Genomic DNA, 12,749 nt, shown 5'->3' with positions numbered 1-12,749 from the left:
TAAGGTATGAATGTCAGCAACACTGACTTTTACTGTCTGTTTTAAGGAGTACCCACAGAACAGCTTCTACAGAGTGCCTGCCGCGTACTCGCCGGTCGCCTCTCAGCTGCTGCCGCCGCCGCCGCAGCCGGGGCTGTGGGGGTACAGCGTGCTGGGGCCGGGGCCGCCGCTCCCGACAGGTACAGCCCTGCAGTCACCTGGTAACACTCTTCATTAGCTTCTAACTAAACTTCTAACCTATTCAACTTTTTGTGGTAGATAAGCGAGAAGGGCCTTCTGTGATGAGAGTGTAGGAAAGCTGGTAGGAGTTGAGTGAGGACTGGAATAGGAGAGGAATGATCAAAAGGACCGAGTGACCTTTGGGTTATTTCTTCTTTGATTCATCTCAAGAAATACGGTGGCTAAAGCAACGTTTGCTGGATGGAGCAAATCCATCCGTGGGCTCACTTTGTATCAGCTTTTGTGATACGTGCTTAATGTTTTGTAGGAGTGTTTTGTTCCTTGCAGTCAGCGTGTGCCCAGGTAACACAGCACTGCCTCGCTGTCAGGGGACAGCAGTTTGTTGTGTCCACCTCAGATATTCTGCAGGAGAAGTTTTGTCCCATTTACATTAATTGTTCTTTTCTGAAACTCCACCTACAACCAGATCTGCTGTTTAAGTTTGTAAAAGGCTCCAGAGTATTCCAGACAGCAACTAAAAAGCTTTAAAGAAGTGCTGATTTCCAACCCAAATGTATAAGATGACCTTTGTAAGTCTGACACACAGGCACATATTCTTTATCAAATAGCATAGAGTGCAAAAGTTACTGCCATCCCTTTGGAAAATTGTCTTGACATAATGAGCTGTTCCTATCATGCTTTTGATCTGACAGGCAACTTCTGTTCATCAGCAGCAGTCGAATGTTTTATGTGCCGTAGAACATGCAACAGCCCCACAGCTGTTTGTTTCTTGTTCTTATTCACAAGTGGCAGTCTTCAAAGTTACTTTGCCCTTTTAATTTTTCGGGTCAGTAATCTGGTTCAGTCCAGTTCCCTGTCTGCCTCTGCAGGGGGAAGTTTGTCATCGTTAATGTGAAGCTAACCGAGCAGGAGCTGGTGAATTAGCAGTGATCTGCACCATGTGCTCTTAGGGAAGGCATAGAACATGTTTGTGTTTTGGGTGGTTTCCAGGTGGTTCCAGGCTGGACCCGACAGGCTCCTTTGTTCCCACGAACACGAAGCAAGCCCTGTCGAACATGCTGCAGCGGCGCTCCGGCACCATCGTGCAGCCCCCCTCTCTCCATGCACTCATGCCTCAGCAGCAGTTGCTCCAGATGAAACTCCTGCAGCAAGAGCAGCAGCAGCAGCGGCTCCTCAGGCAGCAAGCACAGGCCCGTGCTCTCCAACAGGTTTGTCCAAACCCCCAGCTCTGCAGAGCCCTGCGTGGGCTGACCCAGCGGGGAGCCAGGTTATATTTACATTTACCGTAATTCCCCAAATATTGCTTAACCAGGGCCATTTCCTTTAAACTTCATTTGCCCTTTGGTGTCTCAGCCCCTTCTATTTTTCCTGTGTTTCATAAAATCAGGTTTTGGTGATGTTCTTGCTGCCTGGTGTGTGACAGAGGCTTTCATAGCTTTCATACCTACTCTGCAGGTAGGCAGCAGAGGCAGGGCCATGCTCTGCACCATGAAAAAGCCAGGAAGTCCAGCAGGAGCCATTTCCATCCTGTGCACACAGACACTCGTGTTCTCCAGAAATAGCTGGTATTTCTTCTCTGAGCAGTTTTGCAGAGCACAGCTCCTGTGTGCCAAGCCACACATGGCTGTTGTGCAACACCCTTTGGAGCCTGAGATAGCTATGGGAGGATGGCTGCAGACAGACTGCTTGTGAATTGATGTCAAAGGAGCAGAAGATGGGATGTTGGATCCCAGATAATCAGCAGTGCATGTGCAGTGGTTGACGTTAACCCAGTAACTTTTAACCTTCATTTTGAAGTCCTTCTGTACCGGTTCTTACCCTCACTGCAGCACAGATTACATTGCCCTTAGAATCATAGAATGGTAGGGGTTAGAAGGGACCTTTAGAGATCATCTAGTCCAACCCCCTGCAGAAGCAGGTTCTCCTAGATCAGGTCACATAGGAACATGTGCAGGTGGGTCTTGAACACCTCCAAGGAAGGAGCCTCCACAACCCCTCTGGGCAGCCTGTGCCAGGGCTCCGTCACTCTCACAGTGAAATAGTTTTTTCTTATGTTTAAGTGGAACTTTTTGTGTTCCAGCTTCATCCCATCACCCCTTGTCCTGTTACTATCTACTATAGAAAAGAGGGATGTCCCAACCTCCTGACACCCACCCTTTAGATATTGGTAAATGTTAATAAGATCCCCCCTCAGTCTCCTCTTCTCCAGACTAATCAGCCCCAGTTCCCACAGCCTTTCCTCGTATGAAAGGTGTTCTGTACCCTTATGCTGTCTTGCCTTCAGACTCTGTGGTGTGCCCTCTTTGCTCAAAATAGTCAACATTTTCAGCAAGGATCCTCATAACTTATCCTTGCTATCTCTGTTTTGTTGCAGCTCCCTCATTATCTTCCCCACCTTTCAGGCTCTGCTGTGAGGCATGCAAAGCCCTCTGTAGGGCTTAGATTGCTGATGGGCTACAGTAGTTTTCCATGGACTGTTCATAATTGTGAAGCTGGGCTTTCCCTGCATGTGTGTTGTCTTTTACCTTAAAAAAAAATCCCCCCAAAGCTCTATATGTGTGTTTGATCTTGTCAGTGGCACAGTGAATATTTACTGCCTCGTTGGTGTCCCATAGGCTTAGTACCAAGGCTTAGGTACCCTAAGAGGTAGAGGTTGGGGGACTGGGCCCTGCAGTGAGCCATCACTTCTTATTTCAGAGAAACCTGATGGTATTTCTTACATTAGGCAGTATCTCACTGGTTTAATGTTGGGTCTGACTGGGTTTCAATTTCTGTGATAGTATAAAGTAAGAGCTTTGAGTAAACAAATGATAATTACTCCTTATGGCTAGATGGATCAAAAAGTAGTAACTGGTAATCCAAAGTAAGACTTCAGTCTCACATTTAAGAAATGCTGTTGTTTAACACTATTACATTCCTCTTTTGGTTCCAAACAGGGACAGTGAGGTGTTAAGAGCAATGGTTAACTTCTGCTCCACAGTGCTGCATAGACAGATTGTCACTGAGAGACTAAGCTTGTCATGAAGGCAGGAATCTATGCCTGAGTAAGATTAGTAAGGTGTCTGTGGTGAACTTTTGCATAAAGTTTGGGTCGAACTTTTGCAGTGTAAGAGCAGCACCAGAATTCAGCAATGCAGGTTAGATGCCTGTTTCAGTTAATGTCCAACACATGCTGGGTGTTCTTCAGTCAGCTGTGCTACTCAGCGCTGTTGCATTTCAGCAGTAGGTCAGTGTAAGTTAAACTGCCTGAGCAAAGTCAAAGCAGAGCCTTTGTATCCAATCCAACCCTTTGTTTCCCATTTACTCCAGAAGGTTTCTGCTTTGGTTTTTAAGTTTCTGTAGCTGCAGAATGAAATCACCTGATCAGCCTGAGATCACTGGCACTGGTGTGGACAGTTGTCTAAAATCAGTCCAGAAGGACTCTGCCCTTGGTGCTGTGCCATACCTGCTGTGCTCTTGAAAACAAAGAGCTATGGTGTAGAGTCTTTAGGAACTATGACTTGTTAAGAAATTGTTGAGTATTATGTTCAGAATGAGGAGGCTCCTGTGGATGGCAAGGACTCCTTTCCACCATTAAGAATTTCTGTTCATAAATTTTGTAAGGGTATTGAGGTTTATTAGCATAAACACCACCTAAAAGGACCTTATTAGCATCCCTAAAGGCCAACAGTCTTTGAGTGCATACAGGTGAGCTCTGCAAAGGTGCTGTACTGCTCCACTGACAGTCTGAGCCTAATCATGTGTGTTCTCTGTATTGTTTGCTGTTTTCTCCCCTGTCCTTTTCCTTTAGGATGTCTGTAGCACTGCTGTATCCCTTCAGGATGGCTTTGACAACATAATGGTAACGACTCTGAGATCGTGACCTTCTTGTTACTTTTCCTTTCACACAAACATGCATCTCTCTCAATACACAGGCTGCACACTCTGCTTTGGACATGCATCCCTCTCAACACACAGGCTGCACACTGCTTCGGATGGGAATGATCTGCTCTGGCACTCCTCTTGCCTCGGTAGTGCTGTGACTGCATGTGGGAAGGCTGCAAATATACTTGCACACATAGAATATTTTTATCTTACAAATATTCTGATAACTGCATCATTGATTCATTTTTCCCCTCTTCTGTTGTCTTTGGCTGTGGAGGATTAGCTACCCGGTAGATCTGAGGCGGTGTATGTGGAGGGGTGGCTGCTGCGTTCCTGCTGCGACTGCCTGGCTCAGATGGGGAGGGACAGCTCTCCTCCCCTGGGCTGCACGAGCTGTAGCTTCCAAAACACTTCTTGTTTGTTCTGAGCAGGACAGTAAACTGCCTGGTGGCTGTTCCTGAGCCACAGCAGGGTGTGCAGTTTGTAGAGCCACCACGGTTTGGTACTTCCAAGCCAGATGACAGTTGACACTTGCCTCTTAAATTATTCACAGAAATCAGTTGTTTCAGGGGAAAAGTGGTGATGGCATGAGGTTTCATCCCTAATACCATGTTGGCAAGCTTTCCAGTTACTAATTGGAAATGCAGTTTCAGAGTTGATTTGCAGGGCATTGGTCCTGTCTTAGGGAAACTGCAGTGTTGTTCAAAGCACTAACTGGAAAGACAAAGCAAAAGGTGCTTTTTTAACTGGCTTTGCTGCTTACCACATTGTCCATATTTTATAGATGTGCAACCATTGCTGTTGTGACTGGTGGTATGTTAGGGCAGGGTGTAGATCCCTGTCCTTGCAGTGAGTCAGACACACCTAGACAGATCCACAGCGAGGGTACAGCGAGGTCTCTCCAATCTATCACCATCTCCTCTCTGCACACGGGTGATTCACAGCCTACTTTCAAAGTCAGATTTAGTCAGTTTGGGTCAAATCAGCCTAGTGCCATGGCAACTACCATTGCCAGTCCCAGCACCACCTTGAAAAGACAATTCCTCCCAAATACACTGTGGTCACATACCTTAACAGGGAAAAGCAGGTGAGTTTTGCTTCCATTAAAGGTGTGAGTAGACCAAAGAGAACAGCACTGTTGCTGTAGCATTCCATCAGCATGGAATCAAAGTGTTTGGGGGTTTTCTCCTTTTTCTCTGTTTTGTGTTTGACTTGCATGGATGGTTCTGGCTTGCAGCAATGGGCTTGCATGTTTAGTTAACTCTTTCCTAAGTTATGCCTGGGGGGAGAAGTCTCTGAGTTCAGAACATCTGCTGGTGCTGCTCAGGAAGGCAGAGCACGCGCCCAGCACCCGAGCATGTGTGCTGTGGAGCAAATGTGTCTGTCCCTGTCTGACCACAGCCTTTTGTGTATGGTTCCTCCTTGGTTTTGTGTGTGGTGCTTGCCTGGCCAGGACAGGCTGCCCTGAGCCTCACACCCTGCTGTTCTCCGCTGCTTCGGCACACATTAGGTGTGGGGAGAAGGTCGGAGACACGACTCGTGTGGCCCTCTGCCCATTCTGTATTGCTGGGATCCTGCAGCTGCTTATTGAGGATTTCCTTACAGAATTAAGGCCAAATCCAGCGTAGAACTTATGCTTGGGACAGTTTGCCCTGCATGGATATGGGCGGACAAGTTTTGCTGTCAGGCAGGCCAGGTTAGCAGAGGGAGCATCGCTCTGCAGGCTGATGTCCCCAGGCCCTGCCAGTCAGTTTGTGTTACTGCAGGGAATAGCTCAAGACACCGGTTGTTGTAGAAAGCTGTAGAAAGAAAGGAATGAAAAAGGAGTGTGTGCCAAGCCTGTGGTGCCCTCGGTAGCTCTGCCCCTGCTTCAGCATATTGTCCTTGCCCTCTTGGGCCCTCCCTCTGCCCGAGGTACAGGGTGGCTAAAGCCCCGCTCGCAGCAGCTGGTGGTCTCAGCATGGAATCAGCTGGACCTGGAAAGCTTTCTCTCTGCTGTACGACTTCCTTCAGCAACTCCTGTTCACAGTAGGTAGCTCAGCTTGTTCCTCAGCTCTGTCCATGAGGATGCACGTAGTTTTAAACCCAATCCAAAACAACAGCTGAACTGCAGGTCTGCTGGTTGTACTGACAGCTAGAACATTAATCCTAATCCTTCACAAAGGCCTGTTTTAAAGGGTGTCTGCAAGACCCCTGCTGGGTGAGTGGCTGTCTTCACTGCCATAGGGTTACAGTGTCACAGAAGTCACACAAAAGTCAATTCTTACACCTCCCTGTGAGCATGTCCAGGCCAGCAGTGTGGCACTGAGTAATGTTGTTGAAGGAGATGATCAAGTCTCTCCATGACTCTGTAGGACACAGCTGGACTTATTTGGAGCGTGGAGGCCGTGTCTGATGGGCGTTGTGTCTTTCAGGGTCAGCCGATGGACCAAGCTGTAATCTTCACTCCGCAAGTCCGACCCCAGCTTCCACAGTACCCAGGGCTGCAGCAAGCACAGGTACTGCGCTGCTCCCAGGGAGTGTCTGCATAAAGCTGCCTTCAGAGATCCTTCACCTTTTCTGTGCCGGGGACGTGCCTTGTGTGTGGGGCTTAGGCTGATGGCGAGGCCTCCTCGGGGAATGTTTGTGGTGTCAGCATGCTTTAGCTTCTGAATGTTTTTAACATGGTCACTTCCCAGTTTTTCCTAACGTTGCTGGTAAAGGCAAACGTACTTCAGCGTGCTTGAAGCCTGAAACTCGGCCAATTTTTTGGTGAGGTAGTGATCATAGAATTGATACCAGTAACTATTAGATTGTGGTCATTCTGGTGCCTGGATTTGGGTGTGGGACAAAGAAAAGAGAGGGATGGAGGTGGGAGCAGAGCCTCACTCAGTGCCTCTCAGAGAAGATGCAGGTCCCATCCTGTGTGTGTGACCGTGTCCCGTGGGGGACTCTCGTGTTGGTGCGTGGCTGCAGCACTGCATCTCACCACCTCGCCTCCAGCTGTTGGGGCTTTGGCTCTTCCTCAGAGGCCTCCTCTGCCTTGGCCAGTTAAACCAGCTGAGCTGTGTGTCATTCTCCCCGCAGAGCCTGCCGCACGGCTACACGATGTTCAGCACGCCGGTGCCGCCGGCAGGGCTGGGGCTGCCCCCAGCCTGTGCCCCCCGCGCCTACGCCGCAGCCCCCGGCGGCCCCGCGCTGATGGAGCGGCTGCGGCAGCTGCAGCAGCCCGGCGGGTACGGCCAGCAGCCCGCTGGCTACACACAGCCCCTGGCCGGCCCCCAGCGGTGAGCCTCGCGTCTCGCTTCCCTGGCAGCTTGGTTTACAGGCCTACACATTTATTTAAAGCGTCTTAATCGAGACAAGGGTGATGCTGGGTTTAAGTAGCAAGAATTATGCCTTTCTCTCCCGTTTCCCTCCAGTTTTTCATAACTGATCTGTTGGTTTTCATTGGTCTTGGCACACGTTGTGGCCCGGTTGTCCTGCGCACTCAGGGGACGTAAGAATTCATTTAAAGGTGGCTGTTGGACCTATTTCACTGCACACAGATGTGGTGTCCATATTACACAAACACATGTGTGGTATTAAACAACAAACATTCCAGGTTTAGCAAAGAGCCTGTCAAGAAAACACAAGACCAACTCGGTAGTTTAACTAGCAGCAGGCAAATGAGTCTTGCATAAGCCTGAACAGACTAAACTGACTTCAGTTTGGAAGTACAGTGGGCTGCAGTGCCTATGAGAAACAGGAAGGATCAGTTGGTCAAGAAATGTAATGAAACAGAAGGCAAAGGAAGCAGGAAAGAAAGCTGGGAAAAGGAGTGTTACAGAGTAAGGAAAGTGGAAAACGGGAGATTCCAACAGCAGTTTTGAGTTGGATTTGTTTCCTGACAGTCCAGCAAAGTCCAACTCTGCTCTTAACTGAATCAGTAATTTTGGCACTTTCAAATAGATGTGTTCAGTAGAGTGGGTCCCCAAAAACAGGCTTAAATTAAAGAGGGAGTAAGGCAGGGGGGAACTGTGGTCAAACCGTGCCCAGTGTGCCTCTGCCGCAGCTCTGGGAGGGGACACTCAGCACGGGGTGATCTGACCTGTGAAATGTAACATCTTCTACGTCTGTGGAAATCCAGTGTCACAGCTTATAGCTGAATACTCCCAGACTAACTTGTGCTGTATGTGTAGATGATGTGTAATCCATTTGTTCTTTTCCCTGATCAGACTGAGCCATTTGCAGCCAAGCTCCCTGGCCGGGGTGGGACTGGAGAGCGCATCGACCACAGCTCCTCATGCGGGCCTGAGCTCTGTGCAGCTGCCTCCGGAGCAGGTGAGGCAGCGACAGCAGCAGATGCGGCAGCAGAGGCTGTTCCAGGTGAGGGACTGGGCTCACAGAGGCCAGGGCATTCAGGGCAAGAGGGCAGTGCAGACGTGGCCGTGTCAGGGGATGGCATTATGCTCTCACTCCACACATCCCCGAGTCTCAATCAGCAGAGCATATTTTCATTTATACAAATAGCTGTCTGTGCCAGTTCTTTTCAAATGATAATGTATTTTATCTAAGTATTTTGACGTGAAACTACATATACCAGCTTTTGAGTATATTTTTGGTCTATTAACAGTGTTCCTTGTCAGCCTTGACGTGGCTGATGATGGAAGTGGAGAGCTGTGAGGCTTAGTTCACAAGTAGAGCCTCCAGTAACCAGTGCTGTGGGCTGGAAATCAGTCATGAGGAGCCATACTGCCTGGCTCAGTAGTCCCTGAGGCGATGTGTGTGTTGTCACTAGTACTCAATGCCTACCTTCTTTCAGTTGCAGCAGCAGCCGGGGCAGCCGCAGGCACTCGATCTCCAGCCCGTGCAGCCGCAGCAGCCTTTGGTAAGCAGAGGCGACTTTGAGGAGGTATGAGGGCAGTGACAGGGTGGGTTTAGTCACTTAAAGGCAACCTGGGGAGAGGGTTTGTGTGAGCTTCCCCCATCACCGTCTGCCTGCCAATGCCGCCGTGATGCCTGCAATGCCCTCCTCCCGAGCCGTGCCTGATGCTGGCAGCATCTGCCTTCACCTGCAGGCAGCAGCCCTGGTAACATGTCCAGCTGAGGCTCCGGGTGGAGCTGGCTTTTGCTGTGACACTATGAAAAGCCTTTGCCTGGCAGTGAGAGGAGGCACTGGCTGGCACTTCAGCTTGTGCTATGTGTGTGTGAGCGCATCGGGCTTCCTCCGGCGTGGGGCCGTTGGCAGCTGCATCACCACCAGACCCCGGTCCTGCCTTCGGTCGTGGCACATGGCACTGCTGATGACTTCAGGCCTTTGATTTTCAGGTGGTACTGCTGACAGACTGGGGAGAAAATGGGGTTTATTGTTTGAAGATCCTTCCAAATTAAATCATTAGCCATGAAGCAGAGCTGCATGAAGACAATGGCACCCACAAAACTGCATTTGAGACTTGGCTTTGTGCTGAATTGGAGCCTTCTGTAGTACAGTGAATGACTTTATCAACTCACTGTCACTGCCAGGTTATTTTTATGAACACTTACATTGAATTTACAGCATCATTTTGCTTGTTTTCTGTGTTTGGGCAGTTTCTTCAGACAGATTTTAGATGGATGAGAATAACTGGGAAAAGTTTGCCATAGAAAAGAGGAGAAAATAGACAATGCTGAACTTGCTAGCTTCCGAGTCTGGAAGCACAGTCAATGGGATCTGATAGAGAAGCCCAGAAGCTTATAAGTGCAGAAGTAAAGATAAATTACAGATATTTATCTTATAGCTGTTGAAAGACAATTTTCATCCACTTTGGAGTTTTTTCTTACTAGTATTCACATCTTGAACAGACTACATGTGGAAAACTGTCAGAGCCAGAGCACCTGCCTGGCTGCAGGTCCTGAGCACAGCAGAAAGCTTTCTCCGTGTTGGTTTCATGGGGACATGAAACCCTGCAGTGGTTAATGCTTTTGGCTAACCTCAGCATTTACCAAGAACTGTTAGCCAGGAGATTGCACAATGCATTTTAAGTAAAGGATTTGGTTTCAGAAAAGGAAAAGATGCTGAAGTCTCGTAAAACACTGAAACTCCCTTCAGTAAGCAAAAGTTTCAGTGAAACAAAGCATGGGCGTTTTCTGCAGCGCACACGATGCTATTAGCGTGCTGAATAACTCCATTCAACACATCAGATTCTTCAGACTGGTCAGGTGTGTTGTGCATCCTTGTGCAGGAGCACAGACAAATCACTTCTGTAGAAGCACATGCATTTCCACCAAATCTGACAAGAAGGAGAGTTCTGGGACTTAGGAAACAGGATACAGATTGCTTCAGGCCCTGGGGATAAAGCAGAAGTTGCTGGTTTGGTTTGTGCTTGCTGGTATAGCCGTGTCACCATTTTCCTTCCAGGAGTAGGCCAGACCTGTGCCACCAGCTCCCTGTCCTCAGGAGTCCAAAATAACTGGTGCAAAGACGTTTTCCTGCACACAGGGGCCGTGTTTTCCATGGGAGGAAGCGCTGCTCATGTGCACAGACTTTTGGCACCAGAGAGGTCTTTCACAGTGGTGTATGGATGGCCTAGGCCAGGCCTGTCACCTGATGGACCTATGTGTGGATGATCAGCGGAGGTTGTTTACAGAGAGTGATCTTTCTGTGAGTGACAGTCAGAAGCATGGGAGGCACAAGGCTGCTTGTTCTCCTGCCCATCTGTGCTTGACAAACAGATTCATGGGTCAGCACAGGAACATGTGCTGTCAGGTGAAATGATTCGAGACTAAACTTGGCTTTGATGCAGGCATAAATAGGCTGCACATTTGTGAAGGTCAGTGCATTTACACCAAGAGAACTTTCAAAGTGGCAGAAGTCATGATTTAGTTGGTTAACAGCAGATTTCTTTGGAAGCTTTTTGTTCTAATCCCATTGTGATGATGCCATGGGCTGGAAGGGCCTTGTCTCACTCCCCATGGGCTTCAGGTGCAGGTCACGGGTGATTCTGCTGCTTGGTGGAGGCGTTGGCTGGGCACTGGTCTGTCCCCTGTTGCAGTGCAGACACAAACTCTGGGGCAGCTGCAGCCCTGCAGCAGACAGGCAGGCAGGCAAGGAGCAGCCCGTGCTTTGTGCTCACCTCTCGTCTTGTCTAAACTGCCCTTGCTCCAGGAAACATATTTCTCTTGAAGCTTCTTCTGAGTTATGCTTCAGCGACACCTAAGTGTTGACCAATGCTAAAAAGGCTGTTAATTTTGATCTGCAGTTGTTTGCCATATCTTTGAGCAATGCAGACAGCAAAGCTGCTGCGAGTCACTTGCAGGGTGAACCGTGGCCTTCCAGAGGTGGAAAAGGCAGAGACTGACTCTGTCCTGTGTGTCAGGCTGGACACGTGTGGTACCTGTGGCACAACTGGAAAAGTGTAAGGTTTCAGGGAAGGAAGAGAACAAGTGCTCTGGAAGCCCTGAGCATGCTCCTTGTGCCCTTACCATGGGCAGTACAGGCCCAAGGCCCCGGCGCACGCTCGTGCCCTGATGGTGCCTTTCCTCTGTCATGTTTCTTTTGCAGTTTCCAAGACAAGGCCTACAACAGACCCAGCAGCAGCAGCAGACAGCGGCGCTGGTCAGGCAGCTCCAGAAGCAGCTCTCTAGTGAGTGTGTGTGTGTGCACAGTGAGACATAAACCCTCCTGCACGGTGCACGTGGCATTACCTCCCTGGAGATGCTCTGCAGTTCCAGTGCTGCCATATGGACGGGCAGCTGGTGACCCATCCCAGCAGCCGCGTAGCACCACAGCTCTGGGGCTGGTGCAGCCTGGGGGTTTCTGTCTGTGAGGCAGCCACAGGACCAGGGCTGGTGGGCTGCTCAAAGCTGCTGTGTTTTCTCCTCTCGCTGCAATAGTCCTGCTGCAGGCAGAGTCCAGGGGGGTCGGCACCTCTGGCGTGCACAGGGTATCTGAGGGAACGGGTCTCCTTGGCTTGCTGCTGCACAAAAGGCAGGTGTTTGTGCTTCTGTGGAGGCCAGTCCTGAGGCACAAATGCTTCCCTTCACTCTGTCAACCAGGTAACCAGCCACAGCAGGGAGTGAACCAGTACGGGCACCCTTCCCACTTCTAGATCCCGCCCGGAGGGAGACGGCACGTCACGTTTGCACTGAAAAACAGAACATTCAACATTCAATGCACTAGTTATTGCTAGAAAGCAGACTTTGGTTTTCTTCCCTTATCATTTCCATGATTATTTTTTGTGCTGCAGTTGATGTGCATATGTAACCAGGTGGGTTTTTTGGGTTCGGGGGTTACTTTTGTGTTTAAATGTACGGACTTGTGGGCCTATTTGAAGAATGTTATTGCAGATTTTATGAATTTGGTGCTTTTTAAGTCCTGTTCCTTTTAAAGAGGACAAAGAATACTGAGTTTATTTATTTGTGGGAAACACTTTTTTATGTTATTACGTTCTTGGTTTTGGTTTTTATTGTTTTGGGTTTTAAATTATTTTTGAAGAACTGCACTGGACCAAACTGCTGAACTGAGGGGCACTTCCAATTCTGGCATACAAGTTACTTTGTTCATTACAATTTTCACCACTTTCTTTGTTGGTAGAACAAACATCCATTTAAATTGTGTTGCTTTGACTGTAATTTTCATATGCACTTTCTAAAGTCCTTTGTTTAAAGTACGAACTTCCTCTTGCTCTTATTGTGGTTAAGAAGGTGCTGAAGTGGGTTTATTGCTTGTATTAGAACTTCTTAAAGTTTATATTAAAAGCCACAAT

The 12,749-nt window shown here is 48.8% G+C and overlaps 1 protein-coding gene across 1 annotated transcript in view; it reads left to right on the top strand.

The window, feature by feature from the left end:
* Nucleotides 1-12,695, top strand: part of MED12L (mediator complex subunit 12L) — a 124,073-nt gene extending 111,378 nt beyond the window's left edge. The window contains exons 37-44 of the mRNA XM_062005483.1: nucleotides 47-179; nucleotides 1,171-1,388; nucleotides 6,459-6,542; nucleotides 7,111-7,310; nucleotides 8,241-8,391; nucleotides 8,828-8,917; nucleotides 11,546-11,627; nucleotides 12,040-12,695. Coding sequence (XP_061861467.1) covers nucleotides 47-179; nucleotides 1,171-1,388; nucleotides 6,459-6,542; nucleotides 7,111-7,310; nucleotides 8,241-8,391; nucleotides 8,828-8,917; nucleotides 11,546-11,627; nucleotides 12,040-12,092 — 1,011 coding nt within the window. The 3' untranslated portion in view covers nucleotides 12,093-12,695. The remainder of the gene's footprint in view (nucleotides 1-46; nucleotides 180-1,170; nucleotides 1,389-6,458; nucleotides 6,543-7,110; nucleotides 7,311-8,240; nucleotides 8,392-8,827; nucleotides 8,918-11,545; nucleotides 11,628-12,039) is intronic.
* Nucleotides 12,696-12,749: the final 54 nt, after the last annotated feature.

The sequence above is a fragment of the Colius striatus genome, chromosome 12 (genome assembly GCF_028858725.1).
Source record: "Colius striatus isolate bColStr4 chromosome 12, bColStr4.1.hap1, whole genome shotgun sequence".
NCBI classification, from domain to species: Eukaryota; Metazoa; Chordata; class Aves; order Coliiformes; family Coliidae; genus Colius; species Colius striatus.
The sequence above is the reverse complement of the archived record's forward strand: the minus strand, read 5'-3'. Positions and strand labels throughout refer to the sequence as shown.